Genomic DNA, 27,203 nt, shown 5'->3' on the forward strand with positions numbered 1-27,203 from the left:
TCTCATTCTTCTGAATTCCAATGAGTAGAGGCCCAACCTACTCAACCTTTCCTCATAAGTCAACCCGCTAATCCCCGGAATCAACCTAGTGAACCTTCTCTGAATTGCTCCAAAGCAAGTATATCCTTTCGTACATATGTAAACCAAAACTGCATGCAGTATTCCAGGTGTGGCCTCACCAATACCCTGTATAGCTGTAACAAGACTTCCCTGCTTTTATACTCCATCGCCTTTGCAATAAAGGCCAAGATATATTGGCCTTCCTGATCACTTGCTGTACCTGCACACTATCCTTTTGTGTTTCATGCACAAGTACCCCCAGGTCCCGCTGTACTGCGGCACTTTGCAATCTTTCTCCATTTAAATAATAACTTGCTCTTTGATTATTTTTCTGCTAAAGTGCATGACCTCTCACTTTCCCACATTATACTCCATCTGCTCACTCACTTAGCCTATGTCCTTTTGCAGATTTTTTGTGTCCACCTCACTCATTGCTTTTCCTCCCATCTTTGTATCGTCAGCAAACTTGGCTACGTTACACTCAGTCCCTTCTTCCAAGTCGCTAATATAGATTGTAAATAGTTGGGGTCCCAGCACTAATCCCTGCAGCACCCCACTAGTTACTGGTTGCCAACCAGAAAATGAACCATTTATCCTGACTCTTTGTTCATTAGCCAATCCTCTATCCATGCTAATATATTACCCCCAACCCGTGAACTTTTAACTTGTGCAGTAACCTTTTAGTTATCTCTGGTCAGAAGGCTGTGGGTTCCAGCCTCACTGCACGACTTCAGTATATAATCTAAGCTAACATATCAGTGAGGCACTAAACCAAGGCTTGTCTACCTGTCCTGGTGGTTCAGGTGGACAATAAAGATCCCATGGCACTATCTGAAGAACAGTGTTGTAGCCAACATTCCTCCCTAAAGATCACTAGAAAAAGATTAGCTGGTCATTCATCTCACTGCTGTTTGTGGGATCTCAGTGTGAAAAATGGCTGCCACGTTTACCAATGCAACAACCAGTGCACTTCAAGGTAATCCATGTGAAACACTTCGGCATTTAAGATGCATTCTGTAAATGCAATTTTTTTTCCTTCTATACTTACAGAATTTAAAAACCTATTTTAATGCATAGTTACCACCTTAAAATGTTTTATGTCATGCACTCCTCTTTGGCCAAAAGTATGATCAGGCCAAGCTCCTGTTAATGCCAATCAATTAGGAGGCATTTTAAAGTATGTGCGATAACAACTTATATAGCACTTTTAATGTAGTAAAATGTCTCAAGGCGGTCAGTTTGCCACCTTCTCAAAGTATATAGCCTCTTAGTGTCTCCATTGCCACTATAAAGGGAAGTCTTGCTACAGCTATATAAGGTATTGGTGAGGCTACACCTGGAATACTGCGTGCAATTTTAGTTTCCGTATTTACGAAAGGATATTCTTGCTTTGGAGGCAGTTCAGAGAAAGTTCACTAGGTTGATTCCGGGGATGAGGGGGTTGACTTATGAGGAAAGGTTGAATAGGTTGGGCCTCTACTCATTGGAATTCTGAAGAATGAGAGGTGATCTTATCAAAATGTATGAGGAGACTTGACAAGGTGGCTATAGAGAGGATGTTCCCACTGACGGGGGAGACTAGAACTAGAGGACATGATCTTAGAATAAGGGGCCGCCCATTTAAAACAGATGAGGAGAAATTTCTTCTGAGGGTTGTGAAGCTATGGAATTCGCTGCCTCAGAGAGCTGTGGAATCTGGGACATTGAATAAATTTAAGACAGAAATAGACAATTTCTTAAACGATAAGAGATTATGGGGAACGGGCAGGGAAGTGGACCCGAGTCCATGATCGGATCAGCCATGATCTTATTGAATGGTGGAGCAGGCTCAAGGGGCCATATGGCCTACTCCTGCTCCTATTTCTTATGTTCTTAGAGAATATTGGGAATTCACCTTTTTGGAAAATTGCAGGTGAATTGCTTGTAGGTTTCCATCCATTAATGACAAACAGACAGAAAATTGTGAGCATTGCACCAATGATTCTCTAATCAATCGTCTGTTCTTCCCATCAAATAAGACCACCATCAACTTCTCAGGGCAACTAGAGATGAGCAACAAATGCGGCCTTGAAAGTGTTGCCAACAAATAAATAAAAACATTTGCTTTGTCTGAAGCAAAGTTACTGTCAAGCATGCAAATAAAGCAAAGGTCAAAACAGGTTTTATACATAAACTCACCTCTGCTCGGTGCAAGTGGATTCAGAGGACGATATACAGAACGAGGCCTGCAAAAGATATTTAAAGTTTATTTATATCAGTTGCTTATTGAAATAGGTTTCAACAACGCTGTAACATTTAGGAACACACTGCTCGAATGGCAAGACATTCTTCAGTAGTCACTGATTGAAATTTCAGCCTATGTTTTGTCCTAAGCTGAAATGAACTCCCCTCTGTAGATTCAGGTGGATGTCAAAGCTCCTATGACACTATTTCAAGAGCAGGAGGCAAGTTCTGTGTCCTGCCCAGCATTCCTCCTTCAAATAACCCCCCCAAAATTACTGGATCATTCACGTCAGATGTTTGCATGGTGATAATGGTGGAAATAACCACCTCATTTGCCTTCACACCAGTCACTAATCTCCAAAAGGTAGTGCATTGTGTGAAGCACGAGATGTTTTGATACAAGGCACTGTACATGTGCACCTTTAATAAAAACTTTTTGCATGTGCACACTGCCAGTTAGTCACATTTCAGATGCTATTCCAATGCTCTCCTGACCAGCCTCCTATTCTCCATAAACTTCAGTTCATCCAAACTCTGCTGCCAGACAGTCTCTCTCTCTCTCTCTCTCCCCCTCCCCCCAAACTGTCTCTCTGCCCTTCCCCCCCCCCCCACCTCCAAACCCCCAGTCTCACCCTCCCTCTCCCAGTCTCTGTCTCCTCTTCCCCCCCCCCATCCACCACCCCCCACCAATGGATCGAGTGACTTTCCCCTTATGGAACTACAAAACTATGCGACAACTGTGAGGTACTGTGCATACGCGGCTTCAGTGACCAGCGCACATGTGGAGAAGGGAGCGCATGCGTGGCTACGAAATATTGCGCATATGCGCAGAAGACCACAAGGCCGTTGGTGGCGATAATCAGAATGTTGTGTATTTGGCCCCTCCCCCATTCCAGCTGCTGTCCAGTTCTCTGTGCGGCCATTCAATTGAATGCATGAGCTCAGGAATTAGTGCACGGCCCTACAGCTTAGAGGGAACAGTGGTCCTCCCAATCTCTAACCTCCTCCAGCAACTGTGTTCCTCCAAATCTGGCCTTTACACCAAATGTTCCCCTTACTTTAACTTGACTTATTAGTTAACACCCAATCTGAATTTGCTTCCTTATTGTGGGTTTATTCATCAGAGAGAAGATATTCTTGAAGTACTTCAATAAAACTCCCTCAGAAGTATTCTAAGCAATCATGGTCAGAATGCTGTGTGAAAACCTGAAGGTTAAAAAGAAACCTACTGCATAATGAATTGAGTGTAGACGGAGAATGAGCCTCAGTTTTACTTTTTGAATCATACTTATAGATTGAGATTTAGTGGCGACAATATCAGAAAAGTTAAAATCTTCCATGAATACAACTCGGGCCATCCTCCAATCTTCACCTTCTGCAGTAGCACCTCTACCGCCTCAGTTTTAATTACTAGAACTCTGCAGCTTATTTGTACAACTAACATTTTCCTTTTTCTATCTTCCCAATCCTCCCAAGGATACTGCGCCAAATTGTCTTCCACTCAGTGTAGAAATCTTTCTTGATGAAGACTGCCACCACAATCCTTTCCTTCCCAAAGCATACACATCCTCGCTTAACAAGGTTTCAGTAATTCCCATGATATCAATTAGCTCCTTAATTTACCAACTGAATTCCAAAGTGGTATAATAGAAGAGACGGGTCCGTCCATTCCACAAACCTTCCTATTTGTGTCCCACACGCTCAAGCATCCACCGACCACTGCCTCCTACTGGCCGACTGTCACCCACAGGGAGACCAGAAAGCTGGCAGGGGGATATGGAAGCTCAATGTGAAACTGTTGAGTTCTTCAACGTTTTCCAGGGTCAAGAGGGATTACAAAAGTTGGAGAACCGCAAAACCCCTCTGCGATTCCCTGATGCATTGGTGGGAAACAATCAAGAGGTCAGTCATCCTCAAAAGGGGTTCAGGAGGCGAAAGAGACAAAGGGAATTGTCCCAACTCCAGAAAAGTATGCAAAACCTGCTCCTGCTGTAGTCGATGGGGGATCGATGTCACGGAGGAACTCCAAGAGGTGAAGGGCCAGCAAGCCTCGCTCTTTGCCTCAGAGTCCTCCAAAATCATCTTCTGCTCCAGAGTCTGCTCCGTCGAGCAGGATGAGACGTGTTCGCTTTTCTTCTTCCAAAAGGTACACAGAGGGAGCTCTGTGATCAACAGCCTAAAGGAAGAAGATGGTTCTGTGATGTCTTCGCAGCCTGACATGCTGAGGATCAGCAAATCCTTCTATGCCAGGCTGTACGATGTCAAGCCCACAGACCGCACGACCTCCCTGTCGTGTATCTCGGAGGTCCTAGACGACAGCGAGCGGGAGAGTTTGGACCACCCGCTAACTCTGGATGAGCTGACAAAGGCCGTCCCATCCCTCGCGACGAGTAAAACTCCCGGAAGCGACAGCTTACCCGGTCAAATTGTACTCGGCTCTGTGGGACTGGATAGGCCCAGACCTGCTGGAACTGTATGGAGGTACGCTTCTGGCCGGCAGCATGTCAGAATCAATGAGGAAAGGCATCATCACCCTCATCTACAAGCAGAAGGGGGGAGAGGGAGGAAATCAAAAACTGGCAGCCCATCTCGCTGCTCAATGTGGACTACAAGATCCTGTCGAAGGTTATTGCAAACAAGGTCAAGTCTGCTCTGGAGCTGGTGATCCACCCGGACCAGACCTGCGCTGTCCCCGGCAGGAAGATCTCTGATAGCCTCGTGCTACTCAGGGATACGATCGCCTATGTGCGGGACAGGAGGGTGGACACCTGTTTAATCAGCTTGGACCAGGAGACGACCTTTGACAGGATATCGCACAAGTACCTGATGGACGTGCTCTCCAAGATGGGGTTTGGGGAGGGTATCCGCAATTGGATCCAACTGCTCTACACAGACATCAGTAGCACAGTTCTAATCAACGGGTGGGGAACTGAAAGCTTTCCGATCAGGTCTGGAGTCAGGCAAGGCTGTCCTCTCTCCCCTAACTTGTTTGTGTGCTGTATTCGAGCCCTTTGCCGAGTCCATCAGGAAGGATGCGGGCATTAAGGGGGTGTGACAATCCCAGGCAGCGGAGGTGCTCAGGTCAAGACCTCCCCATACATGGACGTCGCCGCCGTCTTTTGCTCGGATCCGCAGTCGGTCTGTGGATTGCTCACAATCGGCGACCAGTTTGAACTGGCCTCGGGGGCGAAGGGTAATCGCAGCAAAAGCGAGGCCATGTTCTTTGGAAGCTGGACCGACCGATTCTTTATTCCCTTCACCATGAAGTCAGAGTACCTGAAGGCGCTGGGAATATGGTTTGGAGCGGACGGGGTGTGCGCCAAAAACTGGAAGGAGCGTATCGCTAAAGCCAAATATAAACTGGGATGGTGGAAGCTGTGCTCTCACTCCATTGCAGGAAAGAACCTGGTCATCAGGAGTGAGGTGCTCTCGGTGTTGTACGTGGCGCAGGTCTGGTCCATACCCCACTCCTGTGCCGTGGCAGTCACCCGAGCCGTCTTCCACTTCCATCTGAAGATCGAAAGTGGACCGTGTCCGCAGAGACACGATGTACAAATCTCTGTACAAGGGAAGAAAGAACGCTCTGAACGTGTCCCTCATCCTGATGGCCATTTTTGTGTGCGGCTGCATCAAGCTGTGCATAGACCCTTCGTACGCAAACGCCACGTGTCACTACGTGCCGAGAGTCTATCTGTCCCCGATGTTGCGAAGGATGGGTCTGGCCAGGCTGTCGCGGAACGCTCCAAATAGTTGGACCATGCCTTACAATCGGTCCTTGGTGGAAAAGTTTTTCAAGAAATACACCTTTGACCACAGGCCATAAAGCAGTGGTCCGCACGCAAGGTCCTGGATGCCCTACAGAAGAAAGATGATGGATTCTGTCGGGCGGTTCCCCGAGCAGACTGTCGAACTCATTTGGCAGAATGTCTCATTGTCAGAGCTTTTACACAAGCACCAAGACATAGCTTGGTTGGCGGTGAGAGGGGCCCTACCAGTCAGATCCTTCATGCGCAGCCAGGGTTTCAGAGACACGGCACTCTGCTCCCGAGTCGACTGTGGTGCAGACGAGACTGTCATCCATCTCCTTCGGGATTGCCCCTTTGCAAGGCAGGTCGGGAAGGAGATGCAGTGGTTGCCGACGAGGTTTATCCCGAGCAGTTCCGTAACACAGGGATGCACACCGAGACAGACATCATCTGCTGCTGGAGAGCCATCAACTCGGTGAAGATGCACTTTGGTCTTCCTGAAACTTGCTGGTCTTCCAGAACAAGGAGATGTCCACGGCCGAGTGTTGCAGACTGGCGTAATCCAAGGTCCAGGAATACGTGCTGAGGGACGCACTAAAGATTGGTGCAGTCGCCGCAAAGGCACGACGGGGAAGAGCCACAGTTTAAGGCCCTTCCGCCACGGTAAACCCAGGGGATGGAATCAGACCCCTCATCGGGCTTGTTAATCTGCTTGTATACATAGAGCACCATGTACTGAAAAACACTTGTGTTGTGCCATGTATAATGAGAGCCTCTGCACTGTTTAGTAACTTGTAAAGAAATGTAAATGTAGTCCCATCCATTCCATGTACTGCTTTCATCTGCATAGTGCTACATGTAATGTGATTCGTGATCGGTATTGAAATGTATCCTGGAATGTAATGTAAACCGGTTTCCATCTGCTCCATGTAACACCTTTGTTTGCACAGTACTACATGTAACGTGATTTACAGATTGTACTAAACTGTACCTTGAAATGAAATGCACGCTAGTGCATTGTATGGAACTGCTGTCAGCATCCAAACAAATTGTATGGAATTGTTGACCGCAAGGTACTGAGCTATTTTCCAATGTATCGTGAAAATTTTATATGAATAAAGTATATTTTTGGAAAAAAAAGGGTAATCAACTTAATCTAGATCACAGAAGTATCCGAAGCAATCATGACCAGAATGCCGTGTGAAAACCTGAAGGTTAAAAGAAACCTACTACATAATGAATTGAGTGTAGACGGAGAATGAGCCTCAGTTTTACTTGAATCATTATAACCATCTAAACTAATGCACAGTGACAATGCCTGCTACCCATTCATAGTCATTTGACTTTACATAACATTTGATTACCAAATGGAACATGTTGAGATAAGTAAACACACTTGCTCCTGTCTTATATAGAATGTCAAGGAAAGGAACAGAAGGGCATGCAGTAGCAGGAAAAAAAGCATATCTCAAAACAAGTGAAACTCAAGACTATTTTGGACAAAAACTTGTGATGTTGTCTTGGAACTACCTCATCTACATGCCAAGCACAGCAAGATGGGTCTATCACAAAAGCATGAAGCTTGCTCACTCTGTACCGATAAGAACAAAGTCACACAAGTTTATGGAGATGATGATTCAGGACCAGATAGGAGACATTTCAATGATGGAAGCTTTGAGCTACAATTTTGTTCAATTCTCTTTCAGATGTGGAACTACTGAGTTTGTGTTCTGAAAGTAAACTGGACTGAGAGAACTCAATAAAAAGTGATAGAGCTGAGCAAATTGGCATAAACTTTACAACTCGTCAAACAGCCATCTGAGCCAATTATCAAATGCACCGTTAAATCCAACAAATCAATGAAGAACCAAACAACGGCACCTGATAAACTCTCCATGTGGAGCAAAGAGACTCTATATATAACTTGGGCTGGAGAGATCACATGCCTAACTGAGGATCCAACGTCCTGAATGGAGAGAGTTCAGACATAGCCGCTATAGCTTAATTTAATATTAATCTGTTGTATACCTGAAAAAAATATATACATAGCGTAAGAAGGAGAAATTTATAGTCAACTTGGGGATACGAAAATGTGGTCGTCACTGTCAATAAAGATACAAAACTTGAACAGCTGAGCTGATGCAAGAAACCTAGTGTCCACTGATCACGATTTTCATTTCTTTTTAAAAAATGTGTGAAGAGCCCTCAAATAAAATTTTAAAGACAAATTCTCAAAATACACGCACATGCTTTCTCAGTGGCAATCCTAACCCTACCCCACCCACCAAGAGGAAACAGAAAGCTTCAAGCAGTATAATAGAGGAAATTAAAAAGGAAGTACTTGAAGCAGTTCTCTTCATAGATGCTGTTCCAGACCCTCCAAGCTGATGACCCCCTGTATCCAGTGTAACGCTCTGGATTTAGGAGGAGATCCACATATTCTGCATCAGGCGAAAACTCATCTGCAAGGAGAGATTAATTATCACTTACAGGAAATAATCTCCATTTTATTTACAAATAAAAAATAAAACGTCAGGTGATTCGGCACCTGTGAAGAGGAAAGATTGCTTTTGATATTTCAGGAGTGGGGGTGCATACCCTTCATTAGAACAGAAGACAACTTAGTAAGGTTGGAAAGACAGAAAAGAAAGAGGAAGAGAATCAACACAACCTCCTGTCTGCGATTGGCGATTAATAGGTCGAATAACCAAAAGTCTGCTTGTAAAAGACAAGTGAAGCAATGTGGAAAAAGGACAAAAGAATGGGCAACTAATTAGAATGCTAAAAAGACATGGAGAAATGGGGTTGGGGGGGAGCGAGGAGTGGAAGGGGAAAGAAAGCTGCAAATACAGAAGTGAAATTAGAACAGACAAAAGTTGGTAAAACACAGTGGGGCCGAAATTGTTCCTTTTATAAAAGCTGTGACCGCCTCAAAGAGGTAGCCATGGGTCGGTAAGGACTCACCCCTCAGTCGGCGCGGAGGGGCCGCCATTTGGAAAACAGCCTTCCTTTAGTTTTGGAGCCGTGAATGGGACCGCCCTGGCTGTCTTCCCACTCTGTCGGGCACGCGCCGACCCCTTACCAACCTGCGGCGACCCCCTTTCTGCCCCGCAAGGGGAAATTGCCCGCGGGAGTGGATCAGCTGCCACTCGGTGCCCCTGACAGTTTTCACCGGCGGGAAGCTTCTTGTGGCTGGGCGGCATGTCCACCCTTAAAGGGGAGGGCGCTCTGTTGCGGCCGCTATTTTATTTTAATTGTCTGCCGACTGCCAGGTCAGCCCGACAATGATGGCCACGGGTTCATCCAGGCCGCCAACAGGCAGCCCTGCACCCCCTCTTGGGCTGGCCTGGCCGAAACCCTTCCTGGTGGCCCAGTGTCTGCCACTAAAGTGCCCTCCCCTTTAACTGAAGGAGAGTGACGTTGTGACATCATCAGCGCAGCGCTGATGACGCAGAACGACGGCCGTTCCGAGCCACCTGCACCTCTGCAAAAAAAACTGAATTTCGCTGGATTCTCCGGCCCATGCATTGAGGCATAGAAAACACTTAAAAACCGATAAACGCGCCTCATTTGGGGCGGAGGGCAATTTCGGCCACCGTGGGTCTGCAGGCCTAAAAAAAAAAGAGAAAGAACAGGTTCACACCACAGGTCCAGACCTCCCACCTTCACTGTGCTCCAACAAAGGGTCTCTACCCCAAACATCCACCTGCCTCCGTTCCCCATCAATAGACCTGCCACATCACTAGCAGCCCCGCTGTGAAGAAAATGGAGCAAGAGTCAAGGTCTAAAGTTACTACAGTCAATGTCCAGGAAAGAATGAAATACTGCTCCTGAACTTGTGTTGAAATCAATTGGTACAGCATAGGCGGCCAAAGAAGAGGTTAGAGCGTGAATAAAATGGGGGAATTAAAATGGTGAGTCACAGGGAGGTCAGGGTCATGTAGACAGGATGGAGTAACACGGTCACCTATTGTGTTTGCTCTCCCCAATGTAGAGCAGCAAATACAGTACAGTATTTTACTCCCAACTGTACTAAAACAGCCTACTTATCCTTTAGTCTTCTATTCTAATGAAAGGAATGTACCACAAACATCAAAACCTGTCTTTTCTCTTTACAAATGTTGACTTTGCTGCTATATAGTTCTATTTTTTCTGGTTTCAGTCCACTTGATATACTTTATATAGCTTGACCTGTATTGTAACGTTTCCGCTACCCACCTTTGGCGCGTTTGCCATGAAGGAGTTCCGAGTAGAGTGCTTGCTTTGGGAGTCTCGTGTCTGGCATGCGAACTATGTGGCCTGCCCAGCAAAGCTGATCGAGTGTGGTCAGTGCTTCAATGCTGGGCATGTTAGCCCGGACGAGGACACTGATGTTGGTAAAGTGTACTTCGAGTATCAACGGCGAGAACATGCAGAGGTCTGTGGCTCTCGTATTGGACTGTTCAGCCACCAAAGAACTCACTTCAGAAGTGGAAGCAAGTCTTCCTCGGTTCCGAGGGACCGCCTATGATGATGATGATGACGACGACGACGACCTGTATTAACAATCTACCCATCTCAGCCCTATATAATTTGGCACTACGTCATACAAATAGGATTTAAAAGCAAATGTCCTTTTGATATATATTACAAATATGAAGCCGCATAATTTAATTGATTTGCAATTAAATCATCTGGTGGCTATGTGAAAGTGGCTTTGTTAAAATCTAACCGAATCAGGGAAATTACAGCGCAAGCTGTCATTATGCCAGGTGCAGCTGCATTGGTGCTGGATCTTCAACTGCAGCATCTAATCTCACTCCATTCCACTGTATCCTTTATATTCTTAATTTCAAATACTTAACTAATTCCCTTTTAAATCTGGTTATAGTTTGTCACAATAGTCACTTGCAGTAAACATTCTTCCTGTTTTAATAAACCTGTGCGAAAACAATTTTTTTATAAAAAAACATCCTCAATATTCTGTCAGTGCTAACCCTGCCTAACAATGGAAATAATCTCTATTTACCCTCTCCAAGCCATTTATACTTCTGAAAACCTGTAAGTTTTCCTTTAACCCTGCTTGTGAAAAAAGATCCAATTTTTCAAGCTTCTACCATCTCATTGCTGATAGTGACGATTCACTAAAACTGCATCTTTTCCATTGCTCTAACATCCTCCTATAATGGAGTGCCCAGAACTGCACACAGTATACCAACACTGGCATAACCAATGAAACAAATTCAACACATTTCCCTTGCTTTTGTATTCAACACCCTTGTATAGAAAACATCCACAATCTCATTTGACCGTTTATGCCTTTCTATCTGCACTCCCAACGTTAAAGTTTTGATCTTAGAAACATAGAAACTTACAGCGCAGAAGGAGGCTATTTCGGCCCATCGTGTCCATGCCGGCCGACATAGAGCCACTCAGTCAGCAGCCCTGAAGCTTACATATAAACCCATGAACAATGGCGGACAGGTAAAGAGCACCCAGCCCGCCCCACACAACATTTTACACTCTAACTCACCCGGAGCCATGCGATCGCCTGGGAGAGGCAAAAAAGATAAAAACCCAGGCCAATTGGGGGAAAAAATCCTTGATTTTACTAGCCAAGAATTGTTCATGCTCTCTCCTAGCATTCCTAATATCCTTGTTAATTTTACCTCTTAACTTTCTATATTCCTCCAGAGATTCTACAGTATTTAGCTGTTGATATGACATACTTCTGTAAAAGTCAAGTGAACAAAAAAAAAAAGAGGCGGCAAATTCTTACCACGTACCCTTTTAAAAACTGTAGGAATAATTGGCATGGATAAGATAATGAGCCTGAGAGAGAACTGACTTAACATGTATGCTGTTGAAATGAAGCATCTGGATTAATGTCAATCTCTACCAATGCTAATTCAGCTATCTTCAACTACAGATGCTAACTAATTCCCCCATGTCAGGTTCCTTCTGACACAAAGAGCATCCCCTGTTCAAACAAAGTTATTCACATCGAGAAAAGAATCTAATTTAAACAAAACACTTAGGCATTTAATAGACTGTTTACAAATTGAAAAACACTCAAAACACACACATATTTTAAATAATTGCTAGTCAGTCTCTTGTAGCATTACTCATGGGGAATCAAGGCATAGTGTGATCTTCAGGCGAAGTGGGCTGAGAGGGAGAGGAATAATTGGACCAGAGCGTGCAGATGTAATTCCGTGCCCAGTTTAAAATCATACATTATATCTTTATTTTTTATGCATTGGTATTATATATTCCTACATCCACATGTAGAATGGAAACTGCCTATTCCTGTCACACTGGAATCACACTGTCCTGCCGGTGGTCAACATTGATCTCTGCAATTGGCTAGTTTCCAGACAATCAGGGATAGTTTTTTCACCACTGATTATTATTGAGCATTTGTCGTGTTTTTGCTTAAATTTAATTGTTAAACATTTTAAGAAAAATATTGTGGAATTGTTAGGCACAAACACTGCACCAGAAGTTCACAAGATCCTTACCATCAAGTTCACAAAAATGGTCTTGTGAATCATCATATCTTGCCCAATCAATGAAAGCTTCTTTTGTTTGGTTACTAAAGACAAAAAGAAGAGTGTTGTGATATAGGAATACAAACACATCAACGAAGTACTACATTACAAATCATACTGTTATATATAACAAATACTAGCAAGTTGCCTATGATGTTGCCGAGTCAGTTGAATAAATACAAGTTTTCTTTTTAAAATATTAGACAGGAAAAAGAAAAATTTTAAAGTCTTGCATTTCTATAGCACCCTTCACGACCTCAGGACGTCCCAAAGCGCTTTACTGCCAATGAAGTAAGTTTGAAGTGTAAGCATTGTTGTAATGTAGGAAACACAGTAGCCAATTTGCACACAGCAAGATCCCACAAACAGCAAAGTGATAATGGCCATATTATCTGTTTTAGTGTTGTTGATTGAGTGATAAATATTGGTCAGGGCACCCTTGTACTTCTTTGAAATAGTGCCATAGGATCTTTTGCATCCACCCGAGGGGGCAGACGGGGCCGCGGTTTTAACATCTCATCCGAAAGACAGAGCACCTCTGATAGTGCAGCACTCCCTCAGCACCGCACTGAAGTGCCGACCTAGGCACTTAAGTTTCCTTAAGTTTCTGAAATGCAACATGAACCCACAACCTTCTGACTCAAAGGCCAGAGTGCTATCCACTGAGCCATGGCTGGCACAGCACAGTTGGAAAAGTAAACAATAGAACTTCACGCCATAGAGCCCCCTAACAGCCAAAGTATGCATCTATTCTGTGATAGGTGACAGAATAATTGAATGGGAAATATAGGCCCCAATTTTGACCATGACTTGCATCAATTTTTTTTGGAATAAGTTGCATTTTCTGGTTTAAGTAAAAAAATGCCATTTTCCCCAAAAGATTTGCTCCAGAGTAAGTCAGTTAGGTACGATTTTTTTTTAGTTCAGTTTTTTTTGTTCCAAACGGAGGCGTCCCAGACACTTACGCCAGTTTTGGCCACTTTGGCTAGCAAAAACTTACTCCAAATCAACTTAGTCAGCATATGTGGCCAGCTCTGTAAAACATTGCGGGCAGTTAAGAATTTGGCGCAGGTTAGTACATTTAAAGCACCAACACTTACAAAGCACAAAAATAAGCATTCAATAATAAAAAATACAAGGAAGCTGAGGGGACCTGCACCAAGACTTACATAGCACAAAACAAAGCACAAAAAGTAATAAGCAATCAACAACAAATAAAAAGTAGAAGTCCTACCTTTATGCCAGAATCAAGTTTTTTTTTTCCAAGTCCCCCACCCTCCTCAAAAAAAACTCTCATCCCCCTTCCGTCCCCCCCCCCCCAAAAAAAATAACTCTCCTCCTCCGCCCCCACCCAAATCAAAACTCTCACGCACAACCATCAAGAAATAAAAAATAAAACTGAAGTCCTACCTCGGCCCGAGAACTCAGCAGATCGGCGCGGGAGGCCACTCGGCCAGGGATAGGGTGCAGCGAAGATCGGGGAGTCCCTTCGGCCGGGGATAGGGGCTGCGAGCGTCAGATCCTGCTCACAGCCCCCGGGAGGGCAGGAGCATGCGCGCAGCTGCCGGCAGTGCTTTCTGCATGGACCTGTTGCTCCACCCCCCACTTCACTAGCTACCCCACACTGGGACACCGGAGAGTCGGCAGAGCGGGCAGGATGGGGCCACTTTTTTTCGGCGCCGTTTCCAGCGCGCAAAGTTGACGCATTTAAGGTAAGTGCGCCGAAAAAAGGGGTTGGGGAAGATTGGGCCCATCGACACAAAAACCTTGCCAAAAATCTTGATAAAGTATGGTTTTTGGACAGGAAGTGAATAGAGAATATTGACACAAAAGCATGACTGAATATCTTGATAAAGTATGGTTTGTGGGCAGGAAGTGCACATCTTGTGCAAGATTTTTAATAACATAGATTGATACAAGTTACAACACATGAGGTATTGAGATTCAGGGTTGAATAAATACAATTCAGCTCCTGTAGTAAAATTTTAATGTAAAGTTAAACAAATACAATTAATGGACAGAACAGGAAGTTATTAAACACCAACACACCCTCATTAATCATTCGATATGGGGGCGGAGAGGGGGCCCAGAGAGAGAGAGAGAGAGAGAGAGAGAGAGAGAAAGGCAGAGGGGGCCCAGAGAGAGAGCGAGAGAGAGAGGGCCCAGAGAGAGCCCAGAGAGAGAGAGGGGGCCCAGAGAGAGAGAGGGCCCAGAGAGAGAGAGGGCCCAGAGAGAGAGAGGAGAGGGGGAGGTGGTGAGAGGGTGGGAGAGAGAGCTGAAGTGAGAATTGAGTGGAGGAAAGAGTGGAAAGAGCGTGAGCGTGAAGTCAGAGAGCGAGAGCGAGAGCGAGAGCGAGAGCGAGAGCGAGAGCGAGAGCGAGAGCGAGAGCGAGAGCGAGAGCGAGAGCGAGAGCGAAGGTGGAGAGAGGGGGAGAAAGAGAACCTGATGATGCTTTTAGATTTCTTTTTAATAAATAAGCATGAGCACATTCTGCAGAGACGACATTTTTCTGAATGCTCCAATCCACTTTCTACATGTTCAATGTCATTTAGCTAGTTTACCAATACCAAATCATAGTGGGCAGTGCCCATCATGCGTTTCCCAGGCCCCCTCAATGTGTGGAAGATGTTGCCTGAAGAAAAGCTTTCCATCGATTCTAACATTGATATTTAAGACTTTAAAATCAGTGAACTTTGTAAATAGAGCTATATAATTTTAAAGCATTATATAGACACAATACGGTCTTGCTTTCTGCTACCATATTTGTGCTGAGATAAAGCAGGTTTCTGAAGTCCCAATGTGGACATGACAGTACAATTTGCCAGACTGTTCATTTCAATACCATATTAATGTCAAAATAAACTTAAGGTTTTCTAAATGCCAGTAAAAGCTTGGGGTTGTTCAGCAGTAAAATAGAACAGTAAAAATAGTACAGAATTTGAACCCGAAGCTAGTTTATTAGCCAGCATCATGTGTTTCATTGGTAGCATCGTGCTTTCCATTGATAAATTGAAAATTAATGTTTTGTTCTATTTATTAGAAATTTGCTTTGTTTAAGAAACTAAACCAAAATAGTGTCAGCTGTGGCTCAGTGAGTAGCACTCTCGCCTCCAAGATCAGAACGTTGTGGGTTCAAGTCCCACTCCAGGGACTTGAGCACCAAAATCTAGGCTGAGATCCTAGTGCAGCATTGAGGGAGTCTGCATGGTCAGGGTACCATTTTTCGGACGAGACATTAAACCGAGGCCCTGTCTAATCTCTCAGCTGGATGTAAAAGATCACATGGCACTATTTCAAAGAAGAGCAGGGGAGTTCTCCCCAGTGCCCTGGCCAATATTAATCCCTCAATCAACACCACTAAAAAACAAAAAGATTCTCTGATCATTATCACATTGCTGTTTGTGGGAGCTTGCTGTGCGCAAATTGACTGCCGCATTTCCTACATTACAACAGTGACTACACTTTAAAAAGGATGTCTGGTGGTCTGAAAGGCACTATATAAATGCAAGTTTCTTTCTTCCTCATTGTATTGATTAATTGTATAAAAATGTTCCTCTAAGGCTAATTAACGTGTATGCCTCGCCTCTCAGAAGCGAGCGGCTGGCCCTCCTCCAGCAGCTCCCACTGCTGCTGGCGACATCCAGATCGGTCGTTCTGGGCGGTGATTTCAACTGCATCATCGATGCGGCTGGACGATCCAGCAGAGCCGACAGCAAGCTGGGCACCACGTCCAGACTCCTGATGGACGCGGTAAAAGATGCCAAGCTGTGCGACGTCTTCAGCAACCCTGCAGATGGAGCACCGCGCAGATACACCTGGTCGAGACCAGACGGGTCTGCCCATTCCAGAATAGACTTCCTGTTTGTGTCCCACATGCTCACGGTCAGATCCACTGACGTTATGCCGGTGTTCTTCTCTGACCACTGCCTCCTACTGGCCGACTGCCTCCCACAGGAAGACCAGAAAGTTGGCAGGGGATATGGAAGCTCAATGTGAAACTGTTGACCCTGGAAAATGCTGAGGAACTCAAGAGGGATTACAAAGATTGGAGGACCTTAAAACCCTTGTGATTCCCCGATGCACTGGTGGGAAACAATCAAGACAAACATCAAGAGGTTCTTCATCCTCAAAAGGTGTTCAGGAGGAGAGAGGGAGACAGAGGGAATTATCCCAACTCCAGAAGAGTATGCAAAACCTGCTTGTGCTGCAGTCGATGGGGGTCGATGACGTGGAGGAACTCGAAGAGGTGAAGGGCCAGCAAGCCTCGCTCTGCCTCAGAGTCCTCCAAAATCATTTTCCGCTCCAAAGTCTGCTCCGTCGAGCAGGATGAGACGTGTTCGCGTTTTTTCTTCCAAAATTTTCACAGGGGTTGCTCTGTGATCAGTAGCCGAAAGGAAGAAAGTGGTTCTGTGACATCTTCACAGCCCGACATGCTGACGATCAGCAAATCCTTCTATGCCGGGCTGTACGACGTCCACAGGCCGCGCGGCGTCCCTGTCTTTCCTGTCGTCTATCTCAGAAGTCTTAGACGACAGCGAGCGGGAGAGTCTGGACCACCCGCTAACTCTGGACGAGATGACAAAGGCCGTCCGGTCCCTTGCGACGAGTAAAACTCCAGAAGCGACGGCTTACCGGTTGAGTTGTATTCGGCTCTGTGGGACTGGATGGGCCCAGACCTGCTGGAAGTGTACGGAGGTATGCTTCTGGCTGCAGTATGTCAGAATCAATGAGAAAAGGCATCATCACCCTCATCTACAAGCAGAAGGGGGATAGGGAGGAAATCAAAAACTGGCGGCCCATCTCGCTGCTCAATGTGGACTACAAGATCCTGTCAAAGGTCATTGCAAACAGGGTCAAGTCTGCTCTGGAGCTGGTGATCCACCCGGACCAGACCTGCGCTGTCCCCAGCAGGAAGATCTCTGATAGCCTCACGCTACTCAGGGATACGATCGCCTACGTGAGGGACAGGAGGGTGGACACCTGTTTAATCAGCTTGGATCAGGAGAAGGCCTTTGACAGGATATCGCACAAGTACCTGATGGACGTGCTCTCCAAGATGGGGTTTGGGGAGGGTATCCACAATTGGATCCAACTGCTCTACACAGACATCAGTAGCACAGTTCTAATCAACGGGTGGGAAACTGAAAGCTTTCCGATCAGGTCGGGAGTCAGGCAAGGCTGTCCCCTCTCCTCGGTCTTGTTTGTGTGCTGTATCGAGCCCTTTGCCGAGTCCATCAGGAAGGATGCGGGCATTAAAGGGGTGACGATCCCAGGCAGCGGAGGCGCTCAAGTCAAGACCTCCCTGTACATGGACGACGTCAGCGTCTTTTGCACGGATCCGCAGTCGGTCCGCAGATTGCTCACAATCTGCGACCAGTTTGAACTGGCCTCGGGAGCGAAGGTTAATCGCAGCAAAAGCGAGGCCATGTTCTTTGGCAACTGGGCCGACCGATCCTTTATTCCCTTCACCGTTAAGCCAGATTACCTGAAGGTGCTGGGAATATGGTTCGGAGCGGACAGGGCGTGCGCCAAAAACTGGGAAGAGCGTGCCGTCAAAGTGAAACAAAAACTGGGATGGTGGAAGCTGCGCTCCCTCTCCATGACAGGAAAGAACCTGGTCATCAGGAGTGAGGTGCTCTCGGTGTTGTACGTGACGCAGGTCTGGCCCATCTCAGGCTCCTGCGCCGCGGCAGTCACCCGGGCCGTCTTCCACTTTGTCTGGAGGTCCAAAATGGACCGTGTCCACAGAGACACAATGTACAAATCTCTGGACAGTAGAGGAAAGGATGTTCCGAACGTGGCCATCAGGATGTGTGCGGCTGCATCAAGCTGTGAACCGACTCCCGGTACGCAAACACCAAGTGTCACTACGTGCTGAGGTTCTACCTGTGCCCGGTGTTGCGAAGGATGGGTCTGGCCACGCTGCCGTGAAACAGCCCCACTAGTTGGACCATGCCTGTCCACCTGTCCTTCGTGGAAAAGGTTTTCAGAAAAAACCCCTTTGACAAGACCATAAAGCAGTGGTCGGCACGCAAGGTCCTGGATGCCCTACGAAAGGAGGGTGGACCCTGTCGGGTGGTTTCCCGAGCAGACTGTCGAACTCGTCTGGCAGAACGTCTCATCGCCAGAGCTTTCACACAAGCACCAAGACGTAGCTTGGTTGGCGGTGAGGAGGGCCCTACCCGTCAGATCATTCATGCACAGCTGGGGTTTCAGAGACACGGCACTCTGCCCCCGAGTTGGCTGTGGTGCGGACGAGACAGTCATCCATCTCCTTTGGGATTGCCCCTTTGCAAGGCAGGTCTGAATGGAGATACAGTGGTTGCTGTCGAGGTTCATCCCAAGCAGCTCCGTAACACAGGACTCTGTGCTCTACGGGCTGTTCCCAGGGACACACATTGAGACAGACATCATCTGCTGCTGGAGGGCCATCAATTCGGTGAAAGACGCACTTTGGTCTTGCCGAAACTTGCTGGTCTTCCAGAGCAAGGAGATGTCCACGTCTGCATGTTGCAGACTGGCACAATCCAAGATCCAGGATTACGTGCTGAGGGACGCACTAAAAATTGGTGCAGTCGCCGCGAAGGCACGGTGGGGAAGGGCCACAGTTTAAAGCCCTTCTGTCACGATAAACCCAGGGGCTGGAATCAGTATAAAACTTCCCTTGGGCTGTACTTGTAAACTTTTTGTATACATTAAACATCATGATCTGAAGACACCTATGCAGTGTCATGTATAATGCAAGTTCTGTTTAGTAATGTATGTTGCAAAGAAATGTAACTGTACCCTCACCCATTCCGTGTACCGTATAGTGCTATTAGTAAAGCAATATGATGACTGTATTACAATATATCCTGGATTGTACTGAAATGTACCTCGAAATGTAAAGCAACTGCTATTAGCATCCAAATGTATTGTATGGAATTGCTGACCGCATCCAAATGTACTGAACTGCCTTCCAATGTATTGTGCACATTTTTATATGAATAATGTATATTTTGAAATTAAAAAATTGATTAATTCACAAGTAAAAAATTCTACATATTCAAAGTATACAAACTATTTACATCCTAATACATGCATCAATACTGTTGCATCCTTTTATAGTAAAAAGTGGGCTACATATGCTCAAAAAGCACACAATTCACTAAGTTGTCTTGATTAATGCTGCATGTAGAGAATACTCGAGGGAAGTGGAGCCAAGTCCATGATCAAATCAGCCATGATCGTATTAAATGGCAGAGCAGGCTCGAGGGGCCAAATGGCCTACTCCTGCTCCTATTTCTTAGGAGGTGGGGGTGGAGCAATGGCATTAGGCAGGGATGGTTGGAAACGATGAGACCTCTACTAGAATCAGAGCCAAGAAAGCTAATCTCAGATACCAAAAGTTAGCACAAATAAAACTGCAGCAGGCTAAATCATTGACTATTTAGTCTCACCTCAATGTGCTGTTGACAGCTCCAAGCATATTCGCTTCCTCGCAGTCTTGCAACTCTTCCACTGCATTTACTTCCTCAGAATACTAACACACAACAAAAAATTAGCAAATCAACAATGTGTCTGGAAGGAATTATAAATCCACTATATTTACTGCAACAACTGAAAACATAACTCTGAAATCAGTTTAATATATCAGGTTCACCAGACTTGAACCATATACTCTTTTAATCAAGAAATTCAGTAAAAAAATATATACTATGAAAAATGCCTATAGGTCAAGAACATTCAATGTACAAATATAGGGATCAGGGTATTGTGTGCTATTTTGGCACTTTTGCAAAAGCTTGTAGAAACATAGAAAATAGGTGCAGGAGTAGGCCATTGGGCCCTTCGAGCCTGCATCGCCATTCAATAAGATCATGGCTGATCATTCTTTCAGTACCCCTTTCCTGCTTTTTCTCCATACCCCTTGATCCCCTTAGCCGTAAGGGCCATATCTAACTCCCTCTTAAATATATACAATGAACTGGCATCAACAACTCTCTGCGGCAGGGAATTCCACAGGTTAACAACTCTGAGTGAAGAAGTTTCTCCTCATCTCAGTCCTAAATGGCCTACCCCTTATCCTAAGACTATGTCCCCTGGTTCTGGACTTCCCCAACATCAGGAACATTCTTCCCGCATCTAACTTGTCCAGTCCCGTCAGAATCTTATAAGTTTCTATGAGATTCCCTCTCATCCTTCTAAACTCCAGTGAATAAAGGCCCAGTTAATCCAGTCTCTCCTCATATGACAGTCCAGCCATCCCTGGAATCAGTCTGGTGAACCTTCGCTGCACTCCTTCAATAACAAGAACGTTCTTCCTCAGATTAGGAGACCAAAACGGAACACAATATTCCAGGTGAGGCCTCACTAAGACCTCCCTGCTCCTATACTGAAATCCCCTAGCTATGAAGGCCAAAATACCGTTTGCCTTCTTCATCGCCTGCTGTACCTGCATGCCAACTTTCAATGACTGATGAACCATGACACCCAGGTCTCGTTGCACCTCCCCTTTTCCTAATCTACCGCCATTCAGATAATATTCTGCCTTCGTGTTTTTGCCCCCAAAATCCACATTATACTGCATCGGCCATGCATTTGCCCACTCACCTAACCTATCCAAGTCACCCTGCAGCCTCTCAGCGTCCTCCCCACAGCTCACACCGCCACCCAGTTTAATGTCATCTGCAAACTTGGAGATATTACACTCAATTCCTTCATCTAAATCGTTAATGTATATTGTAAAGAGCTGGGATCCCAGCACTGAGCCCTGCGGCACTCCACTAGTCACTGCCTGCCATTCAGAAAAGGACCCGTTTATCCCGACTCTCTGCTTCCTGTCTGCCAACCAGTTCTCTATCCACGTCAGTATATTACCCCCAATACCATGCGCTTTGATTTTGCACACAAATCTCTTGTGCGGGACCTTGTCAAAAGCCTTTTGAAAGTCCAAATACACCACATCCACTGGTTCTCCCTTGTCCACTCTGCTAGTTACATCCTCAAAAAAAATCCAGAAGATTCGTCAAGCATGATTTCCCTTTCATAAATCCATGCTGACTTGGTCCAATCCTGTCACTGTTTTCCAAATGTGCTGCTATTTCATCCTTAATGATTGATTCCAACATTTTCCCCACTACTGATGTCAGGCTAACCGGTCTATAATTACCTGTTTTCTCTCTCCCTCCCTTTTTAAAAAGTGGTGTTACATTAGCTACCCTCCAGTCCATAGGAACTGACCCAGAGTCAATAGACTGTTGGAAAATGATCACCAATGCATCCACTATTTCTAGGGCCACTTCCTTAAGTACTCTGGGATGCAGACTATCAGGCCCTGGGGATTTATCGGCCTTCAATCCCATCAATTTCCCCAACACAATTTTCCGCCTAAGGATATCCTTCAGTTCCTCCTTCGTGAAGACAGAACAGAAGCATTGGTTCAATTGGTCTGCCATTTATTTGTTCCCCATTATAAATTCACTTGAATCTGACAGCAAGGGACCTACGTTTGTCTTCACTAATTTTTTTCTCTTCACATATTTATAGAAGCTTTTGCAGTCAGTTTTTATGTTCCCAGCTAGCTTCCTCTCGTACTCGATTTTCCCCCTCTTAATTAAACCCTTAGTCCTCCTCTGTTGAATTCTAAATTTCTCCCAGTCCTCAGGTTTGTTGCTTTTTTCAGCCAATTTATATATGCCTCTTCCTTGGCTTTAACACTATCCTTAATTTCCCTTGTTAGCCATGTTTGAGCCATCTTCCCAGTTTTATTTTTACTCCAGACAGGGATGTACAATTGCTGAAGTTCATCCATGTGATCTTTAAATGTTTGCCATTGCTTATTCACCGTCAACCCTTTAAGTATCCTTGTCCAGTCTATTCTAGCCAATTCACACCTCATACCGTCGAAGTTACTTTTCCTTAAGTTGTGTTTGTAATTAGATATTTTGTCACTTTAAAGGCTTTAATCATGACCTACGTTGCTTTCTGCTTAACGTACCATAACTAGTCCATTGTATAAGTGATCAGACACAAGTTAATTCAAATATATTTACATATAACATCAGCTTTTGACTTACTTTATTGTAATTAGCTGCTTTAATTCCAATTGGAATCTCACTCTGAAAATGAAGACAAATTGTGTTAAAATAGCTGCTCAAATTGAAATCATTACTTCAATAAGTCTCCTCAGTACACGGCCAGCAAATTACTGGATTAACTGCATATAATTTTCATCCATCTATGACAAATCATTTTAAATAAACTTAAGAGTATTCACACCATAAAGCAGAACACCTGACTATTAGAATACACCCGACTATTTAGAATACACCTCTCCAGTCCGGGACTCTCTGGTCTGGAAACATCCGTGGTTCGGCATTAGCTGGGCCCAAGGGAGAGCAGGGTTAAAATAAAAAAAGTTTAGATTGACTGGAGCGGCTGTCAGTCAGTGAGTGTGTGCGTGGGTGCTGAGGGAGCCACCCACAGGCTGCCAGCACGCACACACATGAGCCTGTGCACGGTCGACAGGTACCGGTAAGCGTGACCTCCCGTTGTTCGGAAAATTCTCTGTTCCGGCACTGGTCAGGTCTCAAGGGTGCCGGAACAAAGAGGTCCAACCTGTAATGTGAAACCGTTTCCTGAATGCTCGCTGAAAGAAGAAGGAAATTATGAAATTTTTCAACAACAAAAAACTGGTGAAAGGTTTAAACTTAACTTGCTGGACAGCAAAATAATGTTACCTCACATTTACTCTAGTTCATGTTATTCAATTGAATTTAATTGAGGATTTATTTCTGGGATGCCCGCTAGGTTGCCCTGTTGCAGTCTCTTCTTCAGCTTGCCTGCTCACCACAGGCTTCTGCCCAGCCCCTTCAGGTCCACGTACCTCTGGCACCTACTCTTGCTGCCTTGGCTCAGACCATGATTCGTATTTGGGAGCGCCATTTCATTAATATGCCACCTGACCATATCACTATTTCAAATCTTTTTTTCTGCTCGCTTCCATTTTTCTTGGGCGCTCAGACTGTGATTAACAGATTACAATGGGATTTTGGAGGGTTGAGCAAGTGGCTGTCATGTAACGTTTGATAAATGTTCTGAGCGCTTCGGATAGAGAGGTAGATATTACTTAAGATTTCCCTCATCAAAATTCTCAATAATTTCTATTTAATATGAAAACATTGATAGTCAACAAACTGCATCTGTAAAACACGTCCAGACACTTTACCTCAGAACAAGGCTCTACATGACAGTCCTTAATCGAGCAGTGCCCATCGTCAAACCAGAAGGGACAGGGTCTCTTCAAATTAACCTATTAAAAAAAGGTATACATAGTAATTTAATCAGCCTACATTTGAACATTTAAATATATTGGACAATGAAGGAAAATTTATAGGGCTACGAGTAAAGAGCAGGGGAGAGTGATTAATTGAACTCTTTCAAAGGGTCCAGTGGCCTTCTATGCTGTATGCATCTATGTCCCGAGACTAAGTATGCAAATCATAGGTTTGATTTTAACCCACCTCTGCTTTATTATAGACAGAATACATCATGACTCACCTATTCATTCATGGATTTTCAAGGCAAAACAAAACCAGATTTAGACTGAATGCATCGGTAACTATAATCTACTACTGGGAACTTGACAGGGTTTACACTTGAGCTGACCAGTGGCAAATGATGTTCAATACAGACAGATGCAGAAAAAGCATGTGGAAGTCGGAGGCATATGTGCACCACATGTAGGACAGAAATTTCTGTTCATATTTTAGTTGTAGCCTGAAAAAGTTATCTATGCCACTGGCAGAATAGCCATCAGCCATCTCAGGCATACTTCCATCAGACAGATCGTAATTTATTCCAACCTAGTGGCCACCCATCAATAATCTGAAAACATGCTGATAGTGGTAGCCTATTCCCAGCACTAGTCATTCATGAAGAAATCATTCGGATCAATGCACACATGACATCTTGTAGACACAGAATGAGAGGAATACTGCTTCAAACCTTACATGAAATACATTTAATTCCGAATGAAAAAGAATCCTTATTTTATCAAGTTCACATATCAGGACGATGAACCAGCAGTCAGGTTTACCCCAAGTAGTAAGCAGAGTAAAATAATTCCCCCACCCTCAAAAAAATATACTCATCTTGGATCAGCTGTCATGAGAACTAACAGAGAACTCAGCTACCATTAAACTTGAGTTTAATTTGAAATATACAAAACAAACATGCATTTCGAAGTACCTTATGAAAATTATTGTATACAGTTAAAAGTTTGAAGCAAGTTAGGATCTTACTTTGTAATATCTGAAGTAGTCTCTTTCTAGCAATTTTTGTAATTTAGGGAAGATCTTGAAGCTGTTGAAGTCATCAATACTTTCTATGTCACAGAAGCAGTCATCCAAGACACCGGTCAACTATAAAAGATCACATTTTATTTTCATGCATATAAATTGAAGACATTTATCTGTAATGCTTTTAATAAATCATTAATTTATAGATAAAAATTGGAAATGCCGGAAACACGCAACAGGTCGGTCAGCATCTGAAAAAAAACATTTCAAGTGCAGACTTTGAAAGAGACTGAAAAACAGTCAACCAAAACAATGGGGAAGGAGAGAAAGTAGAGTCAGATAAGCTACTACAAAGAAGTTATTGGGTTTAATTCACATCCTGAGGTTGCATACAGTAGATCATCCAGCATGATACAGTGATCAGCTACTTAAAAAAAAGGCTGAGGAAGTGCTGGACGGTATAAAAACATGACCTCAATCTGGTTGCGAAAGACATTGTGAAACACAAAAAGCAAATAAAACTCCAAAATGAAAGGCAACAAAATGGCATGTGAAGCAAAGAAACTGGCAGGAAAGAAATAAAGTTGCTACAGTAAATTTTCAGTGCACGGTGGCCAGGAGGAAGATGAGTTAATGCTGAGCTTGGTTGCAGCAGTCTAGGAAGTTAAAGACAGAAATGGAAGGGAGGTGAATCTGAAGTGACGAGCCACAGGGAAATAGGGACTCTGGTTGCAGACAGAGTGGAGATGTTCAGCAAAGCAGCCACCAAACTGTGATTATGATGGTGATGATCTCTCTGGAAAAGAGAGAGAACAGAAGGGGAAAAGAGGGATTTGGTTGCAAGATGCTGTAGGTGACAGAGGATGACCAAAAGGCTATAAAGACTAATGAGATGGAGGATGAGAACAGTAGGGATCCTTTTGCCGCTGGAAGGGTAGAGATACCACAATACGGTCACAATGTTTCTTCCTACCCTTCTTTCTATAGTGACTCGTATTCAATCCCACTAGCTGCTGCATCTGCCAGATTGTCTTGCACCTTTTGTGTAACTCCAGCAACAAGCATATCTTAATCTCCCTGGTGTGATTGCCTCTATGACACTTTTCTCCATTTACTCTCACTTGCTGCTGCCAAGCCACTTCAAACTTTTGCATTCTATATAGAATTGTTAATCTATTCACAAAAAACACAAAACACGGTCCCATGCATAAAAGGTTCACCAGTTATCAATTTATAACTGTCTGTGCCAACAGTTGATCACACTGAAATGTCACAGAATGGCAGAAGATTAAAGTAGTATTTTGTTCAAACTGATTCATGGATTAATAATTGACTAAATTAGATCAGGCTAGGCTACAAAAGATCTCTATCTGAAATTTCTGACAAAAGACGTTAATGGCCCTGAATTTGTGGTCAGCGACGTGACTAAGGAGCATGCCGACATCTGAAGGAAATCTGCCCTCGTGGATGGGATGGGATGGGATATAGATAGATAGATAGATAAATATATGTATTATGGGAAGAGAAGAGAGCAGGGAAGTGGAATTGAGGCCAATGGCGGAGCAGGCTCAAGGGGCCAGATGGCCTACTCCTGCTCCTATTTCTTGTATTTTTATAAAAGCTGCGATGTTGTGCGCCACAGAGCCCAGGAACACACCGTTGTGCGTATCCAAACCTGGGATCACATGGGGTGGTGCTCCTTTCACTTCCTAACTCTTAGCCAATCAGGAAACAGAGGAGATTGCTGATTTGTATTATTTATAGAAGACAAGGCAGTATCAAGCATTCATTAAAGAAAACAGACCTCAGCTTCATGGAGATACAAGCTGACAGGAGTACATCACATTTACAGTTACAGTATCAGCTGCAGCTAAGTGCATAAGCTTGGCAGCAAATCAAAATATAATGGGGCAATATTTATTTTTAACATGTTGACAAAAGTTGTGGAAATCGAAGTATTTATCTGTGTGTTGGGAACGTCACAGTTTATTTACTTAATACTCCTGAAGTGAAATTCTGGGTAAACGCAATACCGTGCACCTTCCTTTGTCTCTTCTTTATACATATTGGACTTCAAAGTGGAATCCATAAAAGGCTGCCATTATAATAAATTCTCTAACTGCAATCTTTTCATGGTAACAATTGGTCATTGTAAATCTCATTAGAACAAAGCATGTTTATTTAAAATTCACAAGCATTAGTTGTTACAATCCTCTTATAACATGTACTGGCAATACAAGTCTCATTACTTTACACTTTGATTATTCACTTCTCTTTTTTTAAAAAAAGTTACAAACCACCCATTTAATGCTTTATTCAGTGTGCTTACAAGCACTTCATTATGATAAACTTTAAAAAAATAT

General features: G+C 44.3%; 1 protein-coding gene across 4 annotated transcripts in view; it reads right to left on the reverse strand.

Annotated features, from left to right (window-relative positions):
* ero1b (endoplasmic reticulum oxidoreductase 1 beta) overlaps nucleotides 1–27,203 on the reverse strand; it is a 112,588-nt gene that overhangs the window by 45,172 nt on the left and 40,213 nt on the right. For all 4 annotated transcript variants that reach the window (XM_070884668.1, XM_070884667.1, XM_070884669.1 and 1 more), the window contains exons 2-8: nucleotides 24,844–24,963; nucleotides 23,769–23,852; nucleotides 22,618–22,659; nucleotides 19,999–20,081; nucleotides 12,530–12,603; nucleotides 8,371–8,491; nucleotides 2,239–2,285 (exon numbers count right to left, since the gene is read on the reverse strand). In XM_070884668.1, the coding sequence (XP_070740769.1) occupies nucleotides 2,239–2,285; nucleotides 8,371–8,491; nucleotides 12,530–12,603; nucleotides 19,999–20,081; nucleotides 22,618–22,659; nucleotides 23,769–23,852; nucleotides 24,844–24,963 (571 nt within the window). The remainder of the gene's footprint in view (nucleotides 1–2,238; nucleotides 2,286–8,370; nucleotides 8,492–12,529; nucleotides 12,604–19,998; nucleotides 20,082–22,617; nucleotides 22,660–23,768; nucleotides 23,853–24,843; nucleotides 24,964–27,203) is intronic.

This window comes from Pristiophorus japonicus, chromosome 7, assembly GCF_044704955.1.
Source record: "Pristiophorus japonicus isolate sPriJap1 chromosome 7, sPriJap1.hap1, whole genome shotgun sequence".
NCBI lineage: Eukaryota > Metazoa > Chordata > Chondrichthyes > Pristiophoridae > Pristiophorus > Pristiophorus japonicus.